The 24,463-nt window shown below is 40.1% G+C and overlaps 1 protein-coding gene across 1 annotated transcript in view; it reads left to right on the top strand.

Moving 5' to 3' along the window:
- Positions 1-10,281, top strand: part of PDHX (pyruvate dehydrogenase complex component X) — a 42,875-nt gene extending 32,594 nt beyond the window's left edge. Inside the window, exons 7-11 of the mRNA XM_059709704.1 lie at positions 682-829; positions 3,223-3,281; positions 5,731-5,889; positions 8,589-8,653; positions 9,430-10,281. Of these exons, the coding sequence (XP_059565687.1) occupies positions 682-829; positions 3,223-3,281; positions 5,731-5,889; positions 8,589-8,653; positions 9,430-9,688 (690 nt within the window). The 3' untranslated portion in view covers positions 9,689-10,281. The remainder of the gene's footprint in view (positions 1-681; positions 830-3,222; positions 3,282-5,730; positions 5,890-8,588; positions 8,654-9,429) is intronic.
- Positions 10,282-24,463: the final 14,182 nt, after the last annotated feature.

Here is a 24,463-nt window from a genome sequence, read left to right as displayed (position 1 = left end):
CTGGGGCTGGGGCCTTTCTTCATTCCACACCGCCCCCCTGGTGGTCAGCACATGTCATAGCGAACAATCAAACTCCCAAAAGGACACTTTGCATATTAGCCTTTTATAGATATAGATGATGTTTATAACAATAATTGCTTATAGGTGGTACCTCTGGGGGGTGTGTGTGTGTGTGTGTTTATACATGTGCATGCACACACATCCATGAGGAATTTTTCATGATTTGTTAGATATTTTAAAATCACCTCAAACATAGTAACATGTCTCATTCATAACTGAAACTTGAATTTTTCTACTTTCTTCACTCATATACTACAAAGTTTTTTTCTACAGTTTTACACTCCTCAGGTTTCTTACATTTTTCTTATACTAAGACTTTTTTTTTTTTAATCTTAGAGAAAGCAAGAGAGAGAGAAAGACTTCGACGTGAGAGAAACATTGATGGATTGCCTCCTGTACACGCCTTGACCAGGCATTAAGCCTGCCACCTTTCGGTATACAGGAAGACATTCTAACCAACTGAGCCACACTGGCTAGGGCACTAAGAATTTTTAATAGTACTTTTTCTGTATTAATCTTTAATTATTACTATAAGTAACTGAGACCTGATTTCTGTTATGAAATTTATTTTTCCCCTTTCATTTTACATGGTTTAAAGGACAAATTTCTATTCTTGTGCAGGGCACATTCACTGAAATCCCAGCTAGCAATATTCGAAGAGTTATTGCCAAAAGGCTAACTGAATCTAAAAGTACTGTACCTCATGCATATGCTACTGCTGATTGTGACGTTGGAGCTGTTTTAAAAGTTAGACAAAAACTGGTCAAAGGTTAGTAAAGTTGAATTTACTTAATGCAATATGCATGTTAACTATCATAAAATCCTTTATAAAATCCACATTGTGTAGCTTTTTATTTCAATTTCATCATCTTGGAATATATTAGTGCTAAACAATTGGTTTATTTCTTATAAAAAATAAATTGATTCCATAGTATTGCATAAATCATACTTTTTGATATGATCTTCAAATAAAGCTATCCTTAGCATTTTAGAAAATATAAAATTTAAAACTGGTTTTAGATTATAAATATGTCTTATGTATCAGTTTTCTTGATACAAGTTTTAATTTCTTCTTCAAAGTGCATTTTAGGTTATTAAATTTGTAATGTTTCTCCCAGAAATTAATTAAAGCTCAGGTTGCTGAGACATAAGAATTTTTAGCATAAACTAATGTATCATTTATTTCCAATTTGTATGGCTCTTATTTCTTTTTTTAAAAAAATATATTTTACTGATTTTTTTACAGAGAGGAAGGGAGAGGGATAGAGAGTTAGAAGCATCGATCAGCTGCCTCCTGCACATTCCCTACTAGGGTTGTGCCCGTAACCAAGGTACATGCCCTTGACCAGAATCGAACCTTGGACCCTTGAGTCTGCAGGCTGACGCTCTATCCACTGAGCCAAACCAGTTAGGGCGACTCTTATTTCATTTTCTTGCCTTATTGCGCTGTTGAGGACCTCTGTCACATGATGAATATAAGTAGTAAAAGCAGACATTCTCACCTCATTCTTGATCTTGGGAGAAAGTATTGAGTCTTTAATATTAGCTGTAGGTTTTTATAGATTTCCTTTTTCAGACTGAAATTCACATTTGGATGGATGTTGAATTTTGTCAAATGATTTTTGTGTATCTTTTGAGATAACCTTTCCTTTTCCTGCCTGTTAATATGGTGAATTTTATTGATTTCCAAATGTTGAATCGACCTTGTTTATATGAGTGATTACTTGTAATGAGTGAATAAAACTCATTTAATCATTAATTTTTTCATACTTGCTTGATTCCGTTTTCTAAAATTTTGCTAAGAATCTTTACATTTATGTACATAAGGAAATTCTGACCTGTAAGCATTGGAAATCCATTTTTATTTCTATTCCTAAAGGGATTTTAAAGAAACAGAAAAGTTGTATGTTTCTGAAAATCTGAATTGGAAGAGCTGTGAATTAAATGAGCAGCTGACAGTTACCATGACAGTTTGGCAGTATTTATGTTTATGGTAATTCATCTGCTCTCTTTCTGAAAGCTTCAGCATGCCTTTGGAATGAGGTCTTGTTCACACAAAATTCCATGATACTATAATAACAGGATTTGTGATTCCTGCCACATATCATTGACTAGATCTTGATCTTCTAGAAGCTCTTGCAATAAAGAATCAAGTGTAGTTTACATTTTCCAACACTTCCATACCCACTGGGAAAAGCAAGAGTATAAATCAAATGCTTTAGTTATAGCAGCTCTGTGGAGAGGGAGAGGACCTCAGCTTTAGCTTAAAATCATCATGTGGAAGGAAATTAATTCAAATGTACTCACCATAAAACTGGACAGAAAACTTCATTTTACTTATTACACTAGGACGTACACCAACATTGTCTCATCTTTGGCATTTGCTGTATCCTGTTTTGTTAAGTTAAAAAGCATATCTTACCTAATGCAGTGGTCCAAAATTTTTGTTGTATACCCCATTAGTGAAAAACTTTTGAATATCCCCGAAATATATATTTATTTTAAAAAGTGACTATGTGTACCTCAGTTCTAATACAGTCAGTATATTTTAAAGCATATGCAGAAAAAGGACATTTGAAAAGGATGAGGAAAAAATGAATCATCCTGTTTATATACTAGTACATCTTAGACCAGCCGTGGGCAAACTACGGCCCGCAGGCCGGATCCGGCCCATTTGAAATGAATAAAACTAAAAAAAAAAAGACCGTACCCTTTTATGTAATGATGTTTACTTTGAATTTATATTAGTTCACACAAACACTCCATCCATGCTTTTGTTCCGGCCCTCCGGTCCAGTTTAAGAACCCATTGTGGCCCTCGAGTCAAAAAGTTTGCCCACCCTGTCTTAGACCATTTGTCTCTTCAGAGACATAGGAGTTGATTTTCTTTCTGCAAGTTCTTGTGTATCATATCTGAGCAATTTAAAAGAATTACAATCAAGGCCCAGAAATAAACTTTTTATGGTTAATACTCATTGTTCAGGACCTCATATAATACAAGTTTTTCTTATCAGGGAATCTTATTGAATAAGCAAACAAATAAAACCTGTCATGTTTTTTACCATTGCTTGTCAGTGTAGTAATTTACAAGTTTGAAATCCTAATGGTCAATGTTAAAGTTTATTATGAATGTTAATTTTAGTTTGCTTTGTTTTTCTTTCAGATGACATTAAAGTGTCAGTAAATGATTTTATCATCAAGGCAGCAGCTGTTACCCTTAAAGTAAGTAGCAAATCCCAATAATTTTGACTTCTAAAGTAATCTCACATCTTTGGATTTTTATAGATAAACAAGGAGAAATTTCGTGCCATAAACTAAATAAGGATGTTAGGAGATAGAGCAAATTAAGATTATATACAGTAACTAGTAGCCCATCGCGCAATATTGCACGCAGTAGGCTGCCCACTGCTTCCGCAGGAGCCGACTGGCTCACTCAACTCATGCATGAATCGCGCACGCCTCCCCCGTGTTGCATATCCCGCGGCCCGCCTGAGCCATGTCTCCTGTTGCCCGACCTACTGACCGACACCCCCCACTTCTTCTAATGCCACTTCTTCAAAATAGACTCGCCCAGGCTGAAGACCGACTTCTGCGCATGGGCCACAAAGTTTCAATCACACTGTACGTGCGCGCCTGCGCGTGGTATTTTGTGGAAGAGCCACATTCATTGGGCCAAAGAGCTGCATGTGGCTCGCAAGCTGCGGTTTGCTGACCACTGGCCTAGAGTCACTTAAGTTTGCTTATAATTATGTTAATGTCCTCAGTACCTGGGGGTTTTCTGAACTCTGCCTCACTTTTGTATACTTACAATCACTCCCTTTTTATTTTATTATGTATTCCTTCACATCCTCAGGTTTATTTTGATAAGAGATATTTTCTTAGAAAACTTGAATCTATAATTCATTATGATTATCTTTTATTAAGATTATTTAGGTTTATAAATTTTTCTTCAGGTACAACTTATGTCCCATAGGTTTTTGTTTACGACAGCTTCCTAACTAAATTTATTTGCCAAGTGGAGGGTGGTTTTATCTCTTTTATTTTACCATTATCTCTAAAATATTTTAAATCCTCTAAGAGGTTGGGACTTCCTTGTTTATTTTGACTTAGTGGCATTGTTGAATGAGTGGGCAGAGCCTCAAAAGATGGAGAAGTGAAGAGTGAGGAAATGGAAATGAGCTCAGCATGGCAGGGCAGGGCCTGAGAGACTTGGGAAATTCATCTTAAGGGAATGGTCAGAAGTAAGATTAGGTAGGTAGGAGGAATTGTGTTGTGGATGGCTATGTTTACATTACAGAAGAGAGGTATGGATCTTATTCTGTAGAAAGCAAAGAATTTTTAAGAAGAGATATTTTTTTTATGTCTATTTTTCAGCATCATTTTCTGCTGTGATACTTGACAACATATCAATTCACATTGTTTCCAAGTATTTAACCATTTCATCTGGTTTTTCAGCCTCAGTGTATTGTATGCATATTAAATATAGACGTGCTCACATGTAGGACATATCAGATGTTTCTGAAGCTAGAAAATCTCTCTTAAATAAGGAAGTCATTTATGAATAGCCTGCTGGTACCTCCCAGGGCTGTGCTAGAAAATCAGGCTTTCTTCGTGCCTCAGGAGTGAGTGGGTAAATGTCACCACTCCTCTTCCCTGTCTACCTTCTCAAGGTCATGTTGGTCAAATGTTGGGGCAGGAAGTACAACAAACATTAAATACTTTATAGCAATCATGTTGTTAACGTAAAAAAAACAAAACAAAAAGCGATTGAAACCTGTAAAGAATTTTTGTGAGTTTATTTGAGCCAAACTGTCGACATATGCCGGGAAGCAGAACCTCAAGGAATTGAGATAATGCTCCAGAGAATAGCGGGTTACATCTGTATTTATACTTTGCAATCAAAGGAAAGAAACGTAGGTGGGTTACATGAAATCCATTGGTGATAGACTAGAGAGGCGGGAGAAAGCAAAGGGGGGTGGGGGGAACTCCTGGGATTGGATAAAAAGTAAAATGATGGACACATACTTAGGTGGGTACAAGAATGACTAACATAATGAAGGAATTTGAGGTGTCTGTCCTGGTGCCCAGCACATTAGGTTGTGCCCCAAGGGGTCCGGAAAAAGGGAAGTTACAAGTTACCTAGACATTTCAAAGGGTATGTTATTATAGATGCAAAAAGACAGGCTCAGTTAAGGTAAATGTTGACTTGACCTTGTTAGTGAAAATAGCAGCCAAGGAGGTGACTATCTACCATAACTGCTTTTAGTTAAAGTTTGATATCAGACCATCCTTTGTGGTTACTTTAGGAATCTGAGTCTGCAAGACTGCTATGCAAGCCTTCCCTGAGCCTGTCAGGTTAGCATGTGGCCCCTTTCGTCCACAAGGTTTAACAAAGGGAGCCTTTTTTTTAACCATGATATAAAGGGATCAAAATGTGTACAGCATCAGAATTTCCTCAAGCTTGCTTCAGAGAAGATGGTATGCTTAATTGTTCATCCCATATATAAAAGGTATTTAACACAGATCCAAACCATTTCTTAAACCAAATTTTTATTTCCTTCTGTCTAGCTATATTCACTTTCCAGTGAGCATAATAATTTAGTTATTTTTCTACTCAACTTGGTCTGAAGCTGCTTCTTTAGTAACATGTATTTCTGTTTCTTATTTCTAGCAAATGCCAAGTGTCAATGTAAGCTGGGATGGAGAGGGCCCAAAGCAACTGCCTTTTATTGATATTTCAGTGGCTGTGGCAACAGATAGAGGTTTAATTACACCAATCATAAAAGATGCTGCAGCCAAGGGCATACAGGAAATTGCTGACTCTGTGAAGGTAGGCCTTAAATACTGTGCTTTCAAAATGTTGGAATTTACTTCCTGATAAAGCGTTGACATGATCTGGTCACTCGATGATTGATATGCATATATCTATATGCAATTATTTGTATTTGTATATGCAGTTGTGTTTGTGTGTGTATTTCCAAGTGATTGTCATTTATGTATATGGAGTTTAAGTTTTTATCCAGATATGATCCATTTATTTATTTTTTTATTATTATTTTTAATCCTCACCTGAAGATATGTTTTTATTGATTTCCGGGAGAGAGGGAGGGAAAGAGGGTGGGGAGAGAGGGACAGACAGACAGACATCGATATGAGAGAAACATCGATTGGTTGCCTCCCTTATGTGCCCCAACTGGGGATTGAACCTGCAAGCTAGGTATGTGCCTTGGTAGGAAATTTAACCCACAGCCTTTTGGTGTATGGGACAACGCTCCAACCAATGGAGCCACCTGGCCAGGGCGCAGATACGACCCATTTTAAGAACATTTAACATTCAACATTTCAGAAATAACATGCAGATAAAGTAGGATCAGTTGTATTCAAGTTATAGATGAATGATTACTTCCCGAAGTCTAGAATTCAACTTTAAAGATGATAGTTTAGATAGTTAAAGCTGAAACTATATTTCTAAAAAAGTGGTACTATATAAGCCTCACTATTAACATCATATTATTCTTAAAAGTTCATTCATTTTCTTTTTAGAATTGAGACCACTAAAAGTGCTTAGTGTTCTAAAAACAAAAGTACTTCATTTTTCCTGTGTTTTCTTATATAAACAGTTCTGTAGCTCTAATGTAGAAGAATCTGATTTCACCAAAAATATTCCATTGAATAAGCAGGAACACAGGCAGTAGGTCAGCTTTGACAACCACAATAATTTCTGTGTTTTTGATCAGAAATATTATAGTGTCAGCATTGACAATTTCAGATTCTTTTAGATAAGTGATCCTTTTTTTCATTTACCAAGGAAATGTTTGCTGGCCATCTTGTATTATATTGTTTCAGCTGTCTGCTTAGAGTTGTTACCAGCTTTGATTTTAAGTTCATATTTTCAGACTACCAGGAAAATCCAGTGAGAATTCTTTAGGAATTTTTAGAACCATCAATCCTCCTCAGATTCTATTTTTATTTTAGGTTCTTAGAGTTCACTGATAGGAATATCCTGCTGATGTCTTTAGAGTGTACAGAGATTTTTTAGAAGTGTATTATGCATGCTTGCAGCCTAGTTTTTAAAATGAATACGCTTTTTATTTGTGTTAGTGCAATAACTCATCAGGACATGTGGAAATCATCTGCCTTTAAAGCAGTGCCTCTCAAGTCCACATGACATGTGTCTGTGCAAGTCATGTGAACCGTTGTATCGCTTCAGGCAGCAAAAGCACATCTGCAGATCGCTCTCTCTGCTTCTGATACTCCACGGGCTGCACAAGCCTAAGTCTCTCTCTTCAGTTTTCATTTTGGTTTCAGATGGCTTCATAAGTAACTGTATCCAAATAAAATAAATCTGTAGTTGTTTCAATTGCATAAAGTCACAGTAATACATTGAGATTATTTTTAGATTTTTAAAGAATGTTTATTTTTCAAAGTGGAAATCATTTATGGTTTCAAATCAAACAGTTATTAATGGTGATTGTATTTGTACTTACGTTAGCTGTATAATACAGAACATTAAGTAAGCCCAGGATTTATTTTATCAACCCTTCTCATAAAGTAAATTCATTATTAATTTTTTATTATATATATTAATAATGACTGAGCCTCTGTGTCCGTGCTTTGGAAGCACTGAAAAATAAAACTTAAACAGAAGTGCAGTTAACTGCAAGTGCAAGTAGAGGAAAATTTAAAGGACTTTTCTTAAACTCACTCTCAGCATGTCATCTGTCTAAGTTTTTAGAACTCAGTATTATTATCAAGAGTGATAGAAAATTACTATATCCTTATATGCTTTGTGGGGTGTCAGTTAGACTAGCTCATCCAGGAAATGCTTTAGCTGTAGGATGAAGAACCAGTAATGTCCACTTTCTGGGGCTTAGTAATTCCACTTCTGAGAATTTATATGAAATCATTCAAAAGAAATCAGTGAACCAAATGATGACACTGGGGAAATGACTAAGTAAATTCTGGCAGATGCAGTGTTTAGAATGTTAAACAGACATTTGAAAATCATTTACAAAGACTTGGCAACAAGAAAGATGCTTCTAATATGGGAAAGTGAAATATAAAGTTCGGGTTTTTTTTTTAACAACTGTCTGAAATTACGTATGTGTTATGGATTAAAAAGAGGAAAAAGTGAAAGATGAAAACTGGTATGTTGGTTCCAGGTTTGTTGTCATTGCATAGTTTATTTAAAATATTAGATTAACAAGAATGTCTTCTTCGAATATCTTATAAGAAAAAAGTTTTATAGACAAGATGGAAAACACCGAAATATTTGGTGTAGTAGTGGTGCACAATTTTTCAAGGAAAGTGCTTTTTTTAGAGTTTTGATTTACATCTTTAACTTCTTTAGACTGTATCCTATCTTGTTCATTTTAAAATTTACTTTAGAGAAAAGGACATATACATCTTATAAAGTGAAAGCAAAGCATCTCAGAGATAAGACTGTACCCTGTGCATATATTTCAAGTGACAAGTACCCTGAATTGTGCATAATACAGTGTTGTTTGACATGGTCTGCATTTTTCTCAGGCTCTATCGAAGAAAGCAAGAGATGGGAAATTGTTACCTGAAGAATACCAAGGAGGATCTTTCAGGTAAAATTTAAACTCTTAGTTATAAGTAGCATCAAACAGCTGTCACCTGTTTTATTTTTTTTCTGAAACTTTTTAAAAATTTAAGCTAAATATCACACACTCTATTTAGATAACAGATTGTGTGAAAATATTCTTCAGACAAATTTTTGTGTCAAAGCTAGTAGAAACCCTTTAGGGTTAGCTAGTTAACTCATTCAGGTGTTCATAGAGTGACATCTGGAGTTTGTTTTTGATATCTAAATATATATATAAATACAATAGATTTGTTTACCTCAGCAATTTTAATATATTTTTATTGATATCAGAGAGGAAGGGAGAAGGAGATAGAGATAGAAACATCAATGATGAGAGAGAATCATTGATTGACTGCCTCCTACACAACCCACACCGGGGATCAAGCCTGCAACCCAAGCATGTGCCCCAACCGGGAATCGAACCATGACCTCCTGGTTCATGGGTCAATGCTCAACCACTGAGCCACATTGAGCAGGCTCCTTGGTATTTTTGATATTATTGTATATGGTGTTCTTAAATTTTATTTTCCAATTACAGCAACTTGTTTATAAATAAAATATGAATTTTTATATTGACCTTTTTATCTAGTGACTTAGCTAAATTCACTTACTAATCTGACTGGTTTATCTGTAGAGTCTTAGATTTTCTATGTATATAATCAGTTTACCTGTGAATGACAGTTTTAAAGTGAAAATGTGTGCTTGGGGAAAGTCTTCTTTGATTGGCGACATGCCACCTTCAGAGCTTTTTGTTTTCCCTAGTATTTCCAACTTGGGGATGTTTGGCATCGATGAGTTTACTGCAGTGATCAACCCTCCTCAGGCCTGCATCTTGGCTGTGGGGAGATTCCGATCTGTGCTGAAGCTCACTCAGGATGAAGAGGGGAATGACAAACTACAGCAACAGCAGTTCATCAGGGTCACCATGTCAAGTGACGGCCGAGTAGTCGATGACGAGCTAGCCACCAGGTTTCTTGAAAGTTTTAAAGCAAACCTGGAGAACCCTATCCGACTTGCCTAGTTCTCCAAGATAGAACTGTTACCCAGGAACATGTACTATACGGAAAAAAATAGATATTCAAGTATGAAGTGGATGAAGTGTTTATTTATTTAAGGTAAAAGTTTCGCAAGAGTTCAGTGTGGGCTTAATATTGTAGAAATAAATAACAAACTGTAACTAATAAAAGAAAGAGAACATTTAGCTAGATCCATTTTTAACCTTGGTGCTGTACAAAGGGGGTGTTAAACTAACTGTAAATTACACTTGGCTCTTTAGAGCATATTCAAGAAATTGTTACAATTATATTTAATTGTATTGACATTGGATGTGTTCAAAGAAACACCCATCAAGTTAGCAGTGGAACCTCACTTTGACAAGCACTGCTCTAGATATACTTGAACAATTAATATGTACAGACGTTCATTCTGGACAGTAGTAAGTAAATACAGATCACATTGTATTAGGGGTTGTGGCAACATTATTGAATTTTTATGTATATAAAGCCATATGTTTTAGAGTGCTTTCTACCAGTCTTGTTTTTTACTCCTGTGACACTGTGAACTTAAAAGGAACGTTTAAAAAATCAAAAATAAAGAAAGAAAGACTCCAAAAAATCTGTTTGTTTCAATGGTAAACTATAGTTTAGATATCTAAACCTCAGAAATAATAACTGCTCACCTTCACACTAAATTGGGATACGTATATTAAAATAAATTATGCTGTTTTCTAACCAAACATTTTAAATTAGTGTTGATTTGAACACAAAATGTTTCTTAGTGCATTTTGATCAGTTTTGTATTGTGCAATAGGATTTGAGAAAATGTAAAAATGTCCATTGTATTCTACATGTTGGACATACAAGTTTAGTGAAACCTTGAAGTGCATTAGTAATTTCCCTGGAACAGCTCAGAGGGACGCTACAGGAAGAAAGGAAGCATTTGGAAGAGTTTATTTCTTTTAACAACTCTACTATAACTGGCAGGGTAGTCCCACCAAAATGGGATGGTAATTTGATTGTCCAATCACCGAGGCTCCTGGTGGTGTCTGCTGCCGTGAACCCCTGAAAAAAGACTCTGAGTGCGGTTGTGGGGTGTGACATGCTGAGCTCCTCACGCTCTAAGAGCCTCCAAAACAGTTAGAGCCCCGGTCCTGTGTTAAGAAAATGCTTAATCCAATTACTCCGTTTGAAAGTTGTGACCAAGTGCTACTTTTAAAGAAACTTTTATATTTTAAATTCTTTTTAGTCGGTTTTAACTGAAATTGTTTTGGTTTTTTCCTAATTTGCATATCTAAGGAATAGAGCACTGGACCGCCAAATGCCCCTTGGCCTCGTGCTCCATGGGCCGAGGTGCATAATCCCCAATTCATCTGTTCCCTGTGGGGGACATGGATGTTGATCCTCAGCCCAGCCTGCCTTACGGGGTTGTGAACTGTACAGGAGAAATTCTATGTAACTTAAGACATTTCCGTTCATGAACATCACAACCAAGCTTTTCATGTAATCAGTTGCTTCTCATGGTTTGACTGACTTCTCAGCTATTGGTACAAATGCTCGTTTATGCTGACTAATATTTCTGTACTGCTTAGTTTTATGTAAGGAAATGGTCGTTTCTGCAGAAAAAAGATTCCCATTTCAGTGTGAAGTCAAAGAATCATGCTGATTTGAGAAAGGCCTGTGTTTGGGTCATGTAGAGAGTGTGCTGCCCGAGCAGCCTCTTCCACGTTTTTATATAGATTTTGGTGCTGATAGGCATCACTGTGGGAGGATAGAAAAGTGAGATTTTATCCCTCGTCATCCTTTTTCTCATTTAAACAGGGAACATGACTAAAGTATTGAGAAGACTTCTAAGGAAAACCACACCTTCCAGTTTCCACTTGGGCAGGGAATATCAGTGAATATTAGATTCATGTCAACGCAGCCCTCATCTCCCTGACTGCAACTCCAGTTAACTTTCAGGGGCACAGTCTGTGCACTGACTGTTCTGTGTCAGATTGAAGTTATTAGTATGTTGCTGGCCAGACTCCTGGGTTTGGACATTACTAGGAAATGTATGTGTACTGGTATAAGCATTTTATATATATTGCCATATGGAACTTGTTTTTAGATATTTTTTTCTTCTTTGCATTTTGAGCCTAACATTCTACTTTGTATAGGCCAGCCATTTGGGCATTACACTAAAAAGTAAACCTAGTTTCCTAGCCTTTTACTGAAAGGTAGGTGGTGCTGTGAGTTAATATATTATACTTGGAGTATGGGAGAAAAATTAAAATGGCATTTAAGTCTTAGTGTTCACGGCCCGGCTAGCATTGCTCAGTGGTTGAGTATTTACCTATGAACCAGGAGGTCACCATTCGATTCCCGGTCAGGGCACATGCCCGGGTTGCAGGCTTGATCCTCAGAGTGGGGCTTGCAGGAGTCAGTGGTTATAGGTTCTCTCATCTTTGATGTTTCTCTCTTTCCCCTTCCTTTCTAAAAATTGATAAAAATATTTTTTTAAATAAAAATCTGGGTTTTCATGGAAAACCCATTTGCCTCCGGTGAAGTGACTAAATGAAAGAACCAAATGCGGGGCAGATAAGAACGAACCATTAATTTAAATGTGACATTATCAGTGGGGAGCATTTGTTGGTCTTTGCAGAAAGAAGTACCAGTACAGAATCTCTTTAAGCTTAGTCTGGTCAAAACGGAGAGGGCAGCAGTCAGGAACCAGCTGCAGGCTTTTGCTACATGAAAGCATGAGTTGTCATGACACTGCACTAGGTCAAGTGGCTTTAAAGATGAAGAGTATTGGCCGTGTCAGTTGGCTGTGGTGGGTTATGAACGTAAAGGTGTGTGTGCTGTCAGGTAATGCAGCAGCAGGGATGCAGTTGCCCAAACCAAACAATACGCCACAGCCCCCATCACCATGCAAACGTTATGTACAGCCAGTGGTATATTTTAGAAGACATTGAAACTTTATAAATGGCAGAAGCAGTAGTCTTCCAATGAAATTTTTAAAAATGGTTTTGTGGATTTATTTTCTACTGTCTCCATTGATTACAAGAGATGAGCACAAGCAGGGTTGGAGGGAAGGTATGGTCTAGATTTGTAAAATTGAAAACATTTAATTGAACTTATAAGGAATAAAGAAGTTTTTTGAGAACTTATTATTAGCCTCAAATAGTGGCTATCTTTTGTTTATCATATAGTGTTTACTTTTACATTTTTATCATTTACTTGCATCTACTGCAAGAAATGCTAGCAGCCTTTTTCTTTCTAGCAAAATGACTATTCTTTTAAAATTCTAATTTAACCTCTACTATCTGTGATAGGTACAGTTAAGGGACACTTGGACTTTTATTAAAAGTTGAGAACTTATTAGCAAATTCAATAATTGTTATGATTTCCCTTTTTCCATACCTTAAAAAAATTTTTTAATTCTCACCCAAGGATAAGTCTTAATTGCTTTGAGAGAGGGAGAAACATCAGTGTGAGAAAGAAACATCCATCGGTTGCCTTTTGTACGTGCCCCAACCAGGGATCAAACCTGCAACTAGGTATGTGTTCTGACCAGGAATCGAACCTGTACCCTTTTGGGGCACAGTATAACACTCCAGCCAACTGAGCTACCCAGCCACAGCTAACATAATTTGTTTTTTTCCTGATATTTTTTAGTTTATGAAATTTTTTATTACTCCTGTCACTAAAAAGTAGGTCTTAAAATATACAGCTGTTGTGATCAAATTAAATGACATTAGACATAGCAGTTGATCAAGCATAAAGTATTACATAAATCTAAGATGTTACTTTTTATTACATAAATTGTACTTATTCTGCACTTTTTCATCAGTAGGCTCACCAGCAATCTGGTAGGGAATGGCATTTATCAGGAAGTTAGTTATAGAATGGTACGTAGTAAATTACCATCCTTCTCAATAGAGCTACTGGCATTTAGTGCATACTTTGTCTCCCTAGCTTGCATACTTAAATCAAGAGTCTTTTAAGCACTCTCAGTAAACAACTTATTTCTGTGCCTCAATACGGTCTTAGCTATAAAATGAGGAAACAGAAGGAAAAATTAATCACAGTGGTGTTTGTTTATCATGTTTAGAATTGAGATTAACTCTGTGAGGTAAATATATCCTACTTTACAATCAACATTGCAAGACAGGATAAGGAAACAAACTCCAAGATTATGTAATTTGGCCAAAGGCACACAGCTCAAAAGTGCCACTCCTGGGATTTGAACCTCGGTCTGTGCAGTGCCAAGATTCAAACACTGCATTGCAGAATACAACTTCCTAAGTTGTGTTGCTGCTGCTGAGGTAGTTCTGTATTAACAGATAGCATTTTCCACTTGAAATAACTGAAAGTCCCTATTCTTCAGTAATAACAGATGTGTTTATACACGCGCACTCTTAAGTCAATTCGTATGTTCCCTGTATTGGTTCTCTTTGTGCCTTTATGATAATTATATGCAGAAAGTGCTAAGGGATTTTTGTTTCCATTATAGACAACTATTCTTAACCCGAAATCCTGAAGTTAAGTGTTAACACCTTCTACTTCTGAATGGCGGACTTAGAAAAGTATTAGCTTTAAAAATGTAAGGGCTTAGTTCCTCTAAGGATAAAATCATGATACAGAACATGTTCCTTTTAATAAATATCTTCGAATCTGGTCAACATTTAGAACCAAAAGTAATTACCTGAACAGTGGCTCCAGGCTTATATATTGGCAACTGTATCAGTGTCCAATCTGTATTGACAACCTTATTAGTCAGGGTCCAATAGTGGCAGCCCGCTGGGTGGCAGGGATCTGTCTGCGGTGGCCAGGGAATATGAAGCCCCTCCAGGGCACGGTCAGCCCCAGCCGCCAGGCCTGTGCTCTGGGGGTCAGGGTGCCACTGCAGTGCAAGGGTGTCTGTTGGGGGGGCCATGGAAGACACCTTACAAAGGTGTGACAGTCTATATTATACCTGCTTTGTAGGTAGAAAACTGCCTAGACTACAGGTAATACTGAGAGTATTGTCACTTTATTTCAAATAAATCCTCCTATTTGGTAGGTTAGATGATTTTTAAAATGTTAAACAAAAGAAAATGTTGAAATACATTATTCATTCAACAATGGTAAGTATCTGTGCATGGCACTGAGTGTTTATAGCTAAAGGCCCTTACCCTCAATCAGCTTAAACTGGTAAAATAAACATTTTTTTAAAGTATCATTTGGGAAGTTCTCTACAAGACTTGTATTTTTCTAGGTAGATATTTTAATATTTTTCTAGCTCAGCCAGCGTGGCTCAGTGGTTGAGCATCAACCTATGAACCAGGAGGTCATGGTTCAATTACCAGTCAGGATACATACCCGGTTGCAGGCTTGATCCCTAGTGTGGGGCATGCAGGAGGCAGCCAATCAATGATTCTCATCATTGATGTTTCTAATCTCTCCTTCTTTCTTCCTCTCTAAAATCAATTAAAAAAATTTTTTAAAAAAGGATGGCGTAGCTTTTAAAAATATGTACATATTTTTTAAATATATTTTTATTGGTTTCATAGAAAGGGAGGGGGAGGGAGATAGAAACATCAAGGATGAGAGAGAATCATCAATTGGCTGCCTCCCGCACACGCCCCACACTGGGGATCGAGTCCACAACCCAGACATGTGCCCTGACTGGGAATCAAACCTTGACCTCCTGGTTCATAGGTCGACGCTCAACTACTGAGCCACTCCAGTTGGGCCATATATATTTTTCTAGTTATTGAATTAGTTCTCAATAAGTACCTGGGTTTTTTTTCTCTTCAAACTGTGTATATACTCACCTTGGAAATATAATAAAATAATACGATAGCAGTAGCTAACTTACTGTGTTCCAGACATTGTTCCGAATGCTTTGTATGTATTATTAACTCATTAAGTCTTCAACACATAAGATAGGTATTGGTATTGTCAGTACTTCACAAAGGGCTCCTTACCTAACTTGTGTAAGATTACACAGCCAGCAAGCGGCAGTGACAGGATTCAAGGCAGGTAGGCTGGCCCCAGAGCCTCACAAGAGATTCCTCTTTTAAAAAACATCAATTTTTAAAGTTTAGCACATTAAAAAAATGTATGGGCTGAGGAAATGCCTCTCTGTTCATATAGTGAAAACAGTTTGTTGAACTCAGTAGCACCTCCTTTAGGAATCTATATGTATAAAAGGCTAAGGGACTGTTATGGCAGAACGACCAGTCACTGTGAGCGCACTGACCACCAGGGGGCAGACGCTCAATGCAGGAGCTGCCAAGTGACAGCAACTTTGCAGAGTGCCCTCTCGCACTCTGGGACCCCTGGGGGATGTCACACTGTGGTTTCAGCCCGATCCCTGCAGGCCAGGCCAAGGGACCCACCTGCCAAAGGGACCCCGCTCACTCTGCAGATGCCCTTCGAGCCCCAACGCAGCCCCAGGTGCAGCTGGCCAGGGAGGGACTGAGGGAGGTTGGCTCCAGGGGTTATTTGGCCTGTCTCGCCCAGTCCCACCCCACCAGTCACCTTCTAATTAATTTCCTTTCAATGTGCATGAATCTGTGCACTGGGCCTCTATATAATAAAAGCCTAAGCAGCCATTATGGCAGAATGACCAGTCACTATGAGCACACGGACCACCAGGGGGCAGACACTCAATGCAGGGGCTGCCCTCTGGTGGTCAGTGCACTCCCACAGGGGTAGCACTGCCCAGCCAGAAGCCAGGCTCATGACTGGTGAGTGCAACGGCTGTGGTGGGAGCCTCTCCCACCTCCATGGCAGTGCTAAGGAGCAGCGAGGGATCTCAGATTGTGAGAGGGATGTCCAACTGCCTAAGCCAGAAGGAAGACATCCCCCGAGGGGTTCTGGACTACGAGAGGTTTTCATGCACCAGGCCTCTAGTATAGAAATAATATAGAAACAAGTCAGGCTAAAGCCGCAGTAACCTGACATGTAGTGTCCTCTAGGTTTTAATACTAATGAATGATGTATTCCTTTAACCTTCTGATTCATGAGTGGGTGGCAGCTGGTGTGGATTAATAATTAAAGACCAAATAGAAAAACACCTCAGTTATTGGGTGATGACCAGGGAATTTTTTTACTTTGGAATAACAAGTTATAGAAACAGAAATGTCTAATAATGCCGGGAGCCGGTCCATGCTTGCTGTTTCAAGGGACCTGGCATATATGGCATACGGTTCTTAATGTGTTTGCTCACTTTCTTGGTGCTGTGTTTTAACCAAGGTCACCTCTCAGAGAAAGGTTGTTTCCCCAGGTAGGGAGTTTTCCCTGAAGTTAGGGAGGGGATGAAACTCCTTAACTAAGTGCCAGGCGGGTAGTTAATCAATTTAACTACGAACAATCATGCTTAAACTACATAATCTTTTCTCCCTGGAATGGAGATAAGAAACGCCCTAACCTTTGTAATAGAGATTGATAGGATTGAATCAACTGGTATAAATACAGTTGTAACAAGACAGAAACACTCAGAACTTCAGACAGAATTCAGAAGACAGAACCTACACGGAGCCTAGAGACAGAAGAACTTCGCTGGAGAGAGCATGCCGGAGGATCCTGGAGAGGGACTTGCCTCGGAGCCTGGAGGCAGAGCCTGGCGAGAGAGCATGGCAGGGGATCCTGGACTGAACCTGATCAAGTGAACACTGTCTCTGTGTTATTCCTTCTTCGCCGACTCCGTCCACACCTTTGGGGACCCCTGGACCCGCTGGGGTTGGACCCCGGCATATGGCGCCCGAACAGGGACCCCTAGGTAAGCGCCCCGCACTCGGGACGGATCGGACTCCACCGTAGGAAGAAGGTGGATAGTCTTCGCCGACTCCGTCCACACCTTTGGGAATGCCTGGAACAGGATTCCCCTAGGTAAGCCCCCCCCTTGAAAACCCCCACACTCGGGACGGATAGGACTCCACCAGGGTGCTACAGACCCCCCTATAGAGGATAAATAGGGTAAGAAGGTGGATAGTACAGAACTTAGATTGGGAAGATGTGCCATTCTGAGTCCAAAGAAAGAAGACTCTGTATTGATCTTTAGATTAAGAAGATGTGCCATACTGAGTCTAAAGAAAAAAGACTCCGTATTGATCTTTTAACACATATGCTTGTTAGCAGCGGAATTAAGGTTACTCCCAGTCAGATGGAACATTTTATACAAGAAATACGTCCATGCTTTTCTGAGGAAGGAAAGGTGCCGGAAAGGTAAATGTAGAGGCATGGGAGAAGGTAGGCCCAAGGAGCCTTATCCTTAACCCCACTGCAGCCTTTCCACCCTGGGAAAGTGCAGGATTGGCAAGCTCTCCCTGGGGTGATAGATCAGGACTCAGGTAATAGCGGAAAGCGCCAATCCTACTCTTAAAATGGATACAAGAGAGCATCTCAGGTTTTTCTTTTTAATGCCTGCTTTTAAAAAATAAAAAAGGGGGAATTTGCCGGGAGCCGGTCCATGCTTGCTGTTTCAAGGGACCTGGCATATATGGCATACGGTTCTTAATGTGTTTGCTCACCTTCTTGGTGCTGTGTTTTAACCAAGGTCACCTCTCAGAGAAAGGTTGTTTCCCCAGGTAGGGAGTTTTCCCTGAAGTTAGGGAGGGGATGAAACTCCTTAACTAAGTGCCAGGCGGGTAGTTAATCAATTTAACTACGAACAATCATGCTTAAACTACATAATCTTTTCTCCCTGGAATGGAGATAAGAAACACCCTAACCTTTGTAATAGAGATTGATAGGATTGAATCAACTGGTATAAATACAGTTGTAACAAGACAGAAACACTCAGAACTTCAGACAGAATTCAGAAGACAGAACCTACACGGAGCCTAGAGACAGAAGAACTTCGCTGGAGAGAGCATGCCGGAGGATCCTGGAGAGGGACTTGCCTCGGAGCCTGGAGGCAGAGCCTGGCGAGAGAGCATGGCAGGGGATCCTGGACTGAACCTGATCAAGTGAACACTGTCTCTGTGTTATTCCTTCTTCGCCGACTCCGTCCACACCTTTGGGGACCCCTGGACCCGCTGGGGTTGGACCCCGGCATAATAAAATATTTTTAAGTTAATAAATGTCTTTGTGGTTGAAAGTACAGTTCTTTCTATGCATATAGCAGAGCTTGATAAGTAGAAATATCTCCTTGATTTTTCTCATATTGTTTTCTGTGTTTCTTGGATGTGTTTTTGTTAGAAACACCTCACTTCTCCATCCCGTGTTGTTACTATCACCAACACAATTATTAATTCATAAAAGATATTAACACATGGCTCATACCTTGTAGGTTTCTCCCACTCTTTCCCCTCCAGACCCCCGTAATGTGTCAGCCTGACATCCACTAAACACATTTCTCTCCTAAGGGCCTGAGAGCAGTTCTGTGCCTGAGTTTCGAGAACATACCGATTAAGTAAAAGTGTTACCATTTGTCAAGATTAGCTTCATGCTTTCTGTAAGATGTTCTGAAGCCAGTTTCCTTTTTGCAGTGGGTGGATATGTCAACATTTTATGATGGTAGCATTGACTCATCTGTTATTTGGAAGACAGAGAAGTCTTTTGTGCACATTATAAATAAGACAGCAAAAGCCGCTTACCTGAAGACGTATACCTGCATCAATCGTGCTTTCTCATTAGTGAAAAATTGCACTTCTTTTAATTGGGGGATGACTGTTTAGCAAAAGGTTCTACTTCATGGTACTCAGAGAACAACAGATATATAGTGACCTCTTGCTTCTTTTGTGTTTTTTAAGAGGAAAGTCATTAAGGAGAAGGTGAGGGGGAGGATAAGACTAACAAGTAGAAAAAAATTATGGTATTGAGTAGATGCCTGGACAAGGAAGAACACAGAGTAACATGAACAGTCAGAAATCTGATATGAATAGAGACAGGTCTGACCTTTTTTGTTTGTTTTGTTTAAGAAAACTTTGAAGTTTCGTATCTTTCTTTCCTCCTCCTCCTCCTCCTCCTCCTCCTCCTCCTCCTCCTCCTCCTCCTCTTTCTTCTCCCTCTCTCTCTCTCCCTTCCTCCCTCCCTCCCTCTCTCTCCCTCTCTCGCATTAAAGGAAATTCCTTAGTTGTTAGGATTGGCTAATGGCATTGGCCTAAAGTTACCAATCAAGACTACCAAGTAACACTATTTTACATTCCTATACATCTTGGTTTGGTAATTTTTATTTCACCTTTAGAAAGACATTTTAAAGTCAATGACTATCCTATATAATAAAAGGCTAATATGCAAATTGAGCAGACAGCAGAACTATGATGCACACTGACCACCAGGGGGCAGATGCTCAACCAGAAGCCGGGCTCATGGCTGGCGAGTGTAGCAGTGGTGGCAGGAGCCTCTCCTGCCTCTGGCAGTGCTAAAGACTCCTGACTGCCGGCTTAGGCCCACTCCCCGTTGGACATCCCCCAAGGGTCCCCAGACTGCAAGAGAGCATAGGCCGGGCTGAGGGACCTCCTCAAGTGCACGAATCTCGTGCACCAGGCCGTGTGTGTGTGTGTGTGTGTGTGTGTGTGTGTGTGTGTAAAACCAGCAACCTGAACATCAGTATGACCAGTTGCTATGACACCCACTGTAGCCAGAAAACTGGCCCAATTGGAGGGTGGGGCCGCAGGGCCAGCCAGCCAACCTCCTACAGCCCCTTCCCCTGGTGGCCCCACCCCAGATTGGCCCAAGGCCCCTCCCCTCAGCCAGCTCTGCCCCCAATTGCCCCCCCCCCCACACACACACATACACACACGCCAATTGGGGGTGGGGCTGACTGGCCATCCTCCCCTGGCCCCATTCATGGTTGGGGCCAGCCATCCCACTGCCCACAGCCCCACCCCATGGCCAGCCAATCACCTGTGGCCCCTCCCCCCAGTTGGCTCAGTCCTAATCAGGCCCTGATCAGGGTGGGCTGGCCAGCCAACCTCCTGCCATCTCCTCCTCCCGACAGGCCCAATCCCAATCTGCCAATTGGCACTGGGCTGGCCGGACCCCACCCTTGCACAAATTTGTGCACTGGGCCTCTAGTTTAAAAATAAATGTGTAGGAACCCCTGATGCTCATGTTCATTCTGCTTGGTGAAAGGTGGAAATGTCCAACTGATCTTTTGTCATGTACCCCAGACGTATTCCAGATTTCACAGGAGGATTTTGTTGTTCCTACCTCAATGCCTCTAGCCCCCTCTCCTCTCCTTCCAAGGAGTCATCTATGTGGATTCAAGGAGGACATTTATTAAGTTATGATGCCGACACTGTTAGGATTCTCTCTAATTTTTGCCTAATGGCAGGTATGATCAAATCAGCCTATAGCTGTCCTTTTTTGGAGGGCAGCTTTCTTAAGAAAGGCTGGATTGACCCAGCCAGCATGGCTCAGTGGTTGAGCATCGCGCTATGAACCAGAAGGTCACAGTTTGATTCCCAGTCAGGGCACGTGCCCGGATTGCAGGCTTGATTCCCCAGTGTGGGGCATGCAGGAGGCAGCCGATCAATGATTCTCTTTCATCATTGATCTCTCTCCCTCTCCCTTCCTCTCTCAAATCAAGAAAGGCTGGATTGGGCAGATTATACCAGTATGCTTTGAGTTTTCAGGAAAATATATTTTTCTTTTGGTTTTTTGTTCTTGTACAATTACTTGTAATTTTCTTGACAGAGGAAGAGTAAACTACAGAGCTAAGGGCATGGACCTATAAGATAGAAGCCAAGGAGGAGCCAACCTATTTTTGTTCTTGATTTAGGCAGTGGTGTGCTGGTAAATGTTTTAACAGCCAGCTCTCTGAGATAGAAATGTCTATTTCATATATAGTCTGTTAGAAATTTTATTGATATACAAATAATAAAATACACAATTCACTTAATAGAATATGCAATACTATTAAATACAATAAGTGTGTAATACAGTAATATAATTCAACAAAATATATTATTCACAAATCATAATAGAATATGCAATCCTGTTTATTGTAAATTTTATAGCTCACTGGCAAGAGTTTATAATCCAAGCCAGCTCACCAGGATCTGCTATATCAGGGTTTGAGGCTGGATTCCCACTAACAATACGTCTTTTTTTTGTTTGTTTTGCCTGGGCTTGTTCTCTGCTCAGTTATTGGATCCCTTTGCAATCTCATGGGGGAGAAGATGGAATGGGGGCTGAAGATAAAGAGTTCCCATGTTTGAGACCTTGGGACTCAGCCACTTTTTCTAACACCCTAATACTATCTTAGCATCACTACTACTGTACGGAAGTAGAAACCAAACCAATTTCTCAGTTCCTAACCAGAAATAGGACTCTTACTGAAAGACCATGGAAAAAGCAGAACTGGATATGAATGTCTATGAGCTAGTTAGTTGGAACCATGAGATCTTATGCCGGGCTTGTCTGCTGACTCCGGGGAAGTTTTCTGTTCGGTAGCCCACATTTTCAAATGCCGTTTGCTATTTAGGAAAGCGTAACAGCAAAGCACGATTGGCTCTTGGGTTGGTGTGGAGCTTAACTCAACAAATGGAAAAGACTGGTGGCCTCCAGCATTTTTCTTTTTTTTTTGAAATTTGAAATTAATTTATGAAAACCTAAAATTAGAACACATGAAGTGGGGAGATGTTGTTTTTTTCCAAAAGGGCTTTTGCTTTATAAAAAGATCTACAGAAAGTTTACCTGAAAAAATCCTCTTCAGATAGTTTTAAATGGTGCTTACAAAATCCTCATTTCTGTATATGCTTGCAGAATTACACCGATTGCATTTAACATACTGAACCTACGTTCATCGGACAATATCCAGAACCTGCCTTCTTACATCTTTGAAATAGGAAATATGACCCAAGTTGGGGTTGGGAGTATCTGGGGGTTACATGCTAGCATAAGGGGATGCTTGGGGAAGGGAGAGAGAGAAACATCAATCGGTTGCCTTCTGTACATGCTCCAATGGGATTGAACCCGCAACCCACGTATGTGCCCTGACCGGGAATCGAATTGGCAACTTTTCGGCACATAGATTGATGCTCAACCAACTGATCCACTCCAGCCGAGCCAAAAACCTTTTTCTTCTTTGCTAGGCTGAGAGTCACTTGCAGTCAACGTGACCGAGCCAGCAATTTTGAAACTGCTTTTGTCTCTGTAACACATCCTGGGCCAGTGAAATTCCTAATAAAAACAGAAACCTTAACTTGAGTGAAAGTTTTAAACTTTCATGTTCCTGGAAAAGGTCTCCATGCAACATTAAATGAGGGGAAAGTATGGGTTTTGGAGCAGGGGCCAGTGTGCATGAAATCAGATAACCCTACAAGTTCCACACACTCATAAAATTCTGAATTAAGTTTACCCAAACTGTCTCTTGGAAATTGTAAAAAGCCTGTGTCCAGAAGAAAAAAAGAATTGTTCAGGCGTCATTAGGAGTCAGGTTCTTTTCCTGAGCAGTTTCCAGATCCTCTGATGAGCCTTAAGTGAACGTGAGCTATGCTACAGATGTGACAATAAATGATTAGTAGGACTTCGCTTGAGCCTTTAAAAAAAAAAAAGTAATTACATTTCCATCTGAAAACTCCCTTAAGCTCTGTGAACTCTGGATTTCAAAGGGAGCATGTCTAACTGGGCAGGACAGGCAGGCTGCTCGTGGGCATGGAGAGCAGAGATTAGAAACAGAAGCAAGCCAAACGATGTGATTTGTCTTCTTAATTTGCTATTGCCTCATATTTGTGCTGAGACAATTTCTTTCTACCTTAGCTTCTCCAACTTGGAAATGTGTGATCTTCTGTGCAGCAATGTTCTGATGAAACGGGGAACCCAGGGACCTCCTGGCCCCTTTCACCACATTTCCCACCTCCTCCCACCACGTGGGGCTCGTGGGCTTGTGTCTCCGCCTTCTGTGCACAGGCTCTCTTCCCAGCTGCAAGTGTCATTTCCACTGCTGTCCATTATCTGGATCCCTCATTTCATGGCCTTATGCAAAGAAGTCCTTCCTATTCTAGGAAGGTTTCCGGGATGGCCACCATCCTGGAACCCTCTGCAAATCAGAGGACAGGTGGTCACTGCTGTAAGTCTCCTGGAGAGGTAGGCTGGGGCCATGAATTGGCACGAAGCTCCGATCAGCCTCCCCATGCACTGTAGGCAGTCACTGGGGCCAAGTCGCAGTGTAAGATGAAGTAAATGGGAACGTACAGTGTACACACAGTGTACGAACGTAGCAGAGATTTTGTCCTTTGATTCATACCATTCTATATTACAGTCCTGCTCTCTCTTCCCTTTGGGGGCTCCTGTCTACTTTTAAGATACAGGTCAAATGTCTTAGCCCCAGGGACAAAGCCCTTCGTGCCCTGGCCATGGCTCTGCAGCCTCCCTTTGTCATGTCATTCTTCCGCATCCACATCTGTCCATCTGTTGTTTGGACTCCTCCCGGAATGACTGCTACTTGTCCTTTAAACTAAAAATTAGGTCAAGCGTCACTTCTTCTTGGCTTTTGGATGGATTTTTCTGGGATCTTCCAGGTTGGGTCAAGCCCCGCTCTGCACGCCTGCAAGGATCTTTCCTTGGAGCACTTCCTGCTTTGTCTAGTCATGACCTTTCTTATCTCATTCAAGGACAGACCATCTTCAACTTTGCCCCCAGCATCCAGCAAAGTGCCCAACACAGTAATTCCTCGATTAGTGTTTGAAAGAAGACATGATCTGTTGCATTACCTAGAAATAAAATAATGAATATGAAGAGAGGAATGAAAACAAGACAAGAGATAGTCTGTGAGCTCAACTAAAGAAATCAGAATTTTGACACCGTTCAGTGACCCATGGGAGAGAAGACACAAAAATATGTGCCCCTGCCTGTGATTGATGAATGCTGGAGCTCTG

The sequence above is a fragment of the Myotis daubentonii genome, chromosome 9 (genome assembly GCF_963259705.1).
Source record: "Myotis daubentonii chromosome 9, mMyoDau2.1, whole genome shotgun sequence".
Classification (NCBI taxonomy): domain Eukaryota; kingdom Metazoa; phylum Chordata; class Mammalia; order Chiroptera; family Vespertilionidae; genus Myotis; species Myotis daubentonii.
The sequence above is the reverse complement of the archived record's forward strand: the minus strand, read 5'-3'. Positions and strand labels throughout refer to the sequence as shown.